Here is a 2,544-nt window from a genome sequence, read left to right on the forward strand (position 1 = left end):
GGAGAGTTAACACCCTCAAGGGAAATGAGCCCCCCACCCCCTCTCTCAGTCTACTTTTAGTTACTTCTTTCAAGTTTTCAGCTCTTTTTGCCATTGCTCAAGCCCCAGCACCCTCCAAAAAATAGTTAAATCCGAACCCCGGGCCGAGAATCACTCTGCCAGCAGCGCTGAACTGCCTCACAGCACCTGAAATGCTCCCAAAAAAAGGAGTGCGGAAATACCTAGAGACTGCAAAGACAGATCCCCAGGTGTGCTGGGAACCCCCCAATCATCCCACCCATGAGCATTCCTCACACCCCACCACCCCAGCAGTGAAGGGGTGCAGCGCGATTTGCCCTTGCGGTGCCAAAACCCTCACGTGGTTTCCCCAAGAGCGTAAAACGTTCTGTGCGATGAAGATGGGCTGAGGCAGGCCTCCTGTCCCGGCTCCGCGCCGCAGCTCGCCCATGCTTCCCTTCCCCACCTACCCTAAGGCAGCTGCACCTCCCGAGGGCAGCTCCTCGTTCTCCAAGGATGCTTTCCTCCCAAAATCCCACATAGATCCAGCATTTCTGACCCAAAACCGTCACCGCGAGCAGCTCATTGGGGCGAGTGCTTTAACTCTGATATGGGAAGGAATCCTCATGGGTTTCCTGCCGTAACTCCCACTTAGCGTCCGATCAACTCCTCGAAAGGACGCGAACTGCTGTCTCCGTACGCTGGCACGGCTGCGTTACGCTACCAGTAACAGTAGGAGGCTAAAAAACCTACTCAAGCAAGGTTTTTCTCACTCTTCCCGTTCCAGAGAGGCCTTTGGGAGGTGCTGAAATGGCATTCACGAGACAGAACAGATGAGGGACTACAGCGCAAAAGGGTTTTTTTTCCTTTTTCATCGTGCTTTATTGAAAAGGAGAAATATCGATTGCAAAAATCATTCTGTTCCACTTAAGCGCCAGACCTTGATTCCATCAATCGCCATCCAGGGCAGCGAAGGACACAAACATTGCGATCACCAAAAAACAATACTCAGAGGCTGAGTGCGGCCACGGTGCGGCGCGCTAGAGGCCCTCTCCTTCGCGAGCACGGAGGCTCGGGGCCGGCACATGCCCCGGCAACTCGGTGTCCATCTCCATCTCTATTTCACAGCAAGGACGGCGTTCACAGATTACATTTCTCAAGACAAACATCTTGACAGACAGAAAAAAGCCTCCGGGAGCATCAACACTGAGTCACGGCGGGCGCAGATTTCATCCGGCCACGGGGAGGTAACTCTCACACTTGGCAGGGACCTCGGAGCCCACACGTCATTTGCACATGAAGAAGAATTTTTTACGGAGAAAGTTGAACCAGCCCGGCATCTGCTTGTACCTCCCCTTGGCAGACACAGCGTTTGCCACCTGAGAACAGAAAGAGAGCGGTCAAGGAGGAACGGGACGCTTTTCCAGCTCACACGTCCGGGTGCGACCTCTCGTGGGAAGCACGAATGGGACCATGGGACGGGACGCGGCAGGCAGGTGTCCTAAAATGAGACATTTTCACCAGCAAAACCAAAAGGGACTCGAGGGAACGCAACCTTTCACAAAATCCCGGCTGTACCAGCCACCACTGGCTCTGGCGGGTGCTTCTTGGCGTGAGCCACAGCTCCCTCTTTCCCGTAGGGTGTTTACTTAAAAGCGAATTCCCTTTCCACCCATTTTTCTTCCAGACAGGCCCATCATCTCCCCATGGTCACTTTCCTGGCACTGAATGCTGACCAGCAGAGAGAGGGTCTCCCGCTACTCCCTTGAAATCGATAGCTGCCACGCCACCACGTGCCAAAGAAGCGCCGCGACATCGGAAAAACAACAACAAACAAGTAGGTCCTCTTCTCTCCCCCACCACCTCTGCAGAAGACTTGTCTCCCACTCACGGAGAACAGTAAAGGTGTCTGGAAGTACCTACGCTCATCCCAATCTTTGGCAAGCCTCTCCAGTCAACAGGGCATGCAAGGGAAACCGTTCATTAGCCGCACCGGTTCCACGTTCCCGGCACGTCGCGCTCCTCGCTCACCAGGACGCGTGAACGCAAACGTCTGGCACCGTCTCCCTGAGGGCGAGATGCTCCTCGAGACTTACTGCTGTGTCACAGGAGCTCCAGAAGACGCAAAACCCAGAGTGAGCACCCATGGAGATCTCCAGGCATAAGAGAGCCGGCGGGCCCTCCTCGAGGGTGCGATCTGCCTGGATTCACGGCGGCACACGTACGATGGTATCCCGAGTCCCATTGGCTCAGACTTTTGAGGACGGGACGAGCGAGGCCATTTTTTAGCAATTTCCTAGCAATTCCCTTGGCCAAGATTAAAGCCTGCAGCTTCAGGATTACCCCTCTCTAGAGCAACCTCAGGGTGAGTTTTGGCAGATGAAGGCCAGGCGCTTGCTTCATAATTAGACCTCTGCACAGTACCTCCAATTAGCCAGTCTGTAAACCGAATGCTCGATATCGTTGTTCCTTTTTTAAGCATAGGCCTCCGTGCCCCAACTGATTGCAGCTCTGACTATTTCCCTCATCGTGACTACAAAAAGCGGG

The 2,544-nt window shown here is 54.2% G+C and overlaps 1 protein-coding gene across 1 annotated transcript in view; it reads right to left on the bottom strand.

The window, feature by feature from the left end:
• Positions 1-870: 870 nt before the first annotated feature.
• The window catches only part of CASP9 (caspase 9), a 10,487-nt gene continuing 8,813 nt past the window's right edge, over positions 871-2,544 (bottom strand). The window contains exons 9-11 of the mRNA XM_035901914.1: positions 1,833-1,860; positions 1,734-1,748; positions 871-1,376 (exon numbers count right to left, since the gene is read on the bottom strand). Coding sequence (XP_035757807.1) covers positions 1,284-1,376; positions 1,734-1,748; positions 1,833-1,860 — 136 coding nt within the window. The 3' untranslated portion in view covers positions 871-1,283. The remainder of the gene's footprint in view (positions 1,377-1,733; positions 1,749-1,832; positions 1,861-2,544) is intronic.

Source organism: Egretta garzetta, unplaced genomic scaffold, assembly GCF_000687185.1.
Source record: "Egretta garzetta isolate BGI_Z169 unplaced genomic scaffold, ASM68718v1 scaffold69, whole genome shotgun sequence".
NCBI lineage: Eukaryota > Metazoa > Chordata > Aves > Pelecaniformes > Ardeidae > Egretta > Egretta garzetta.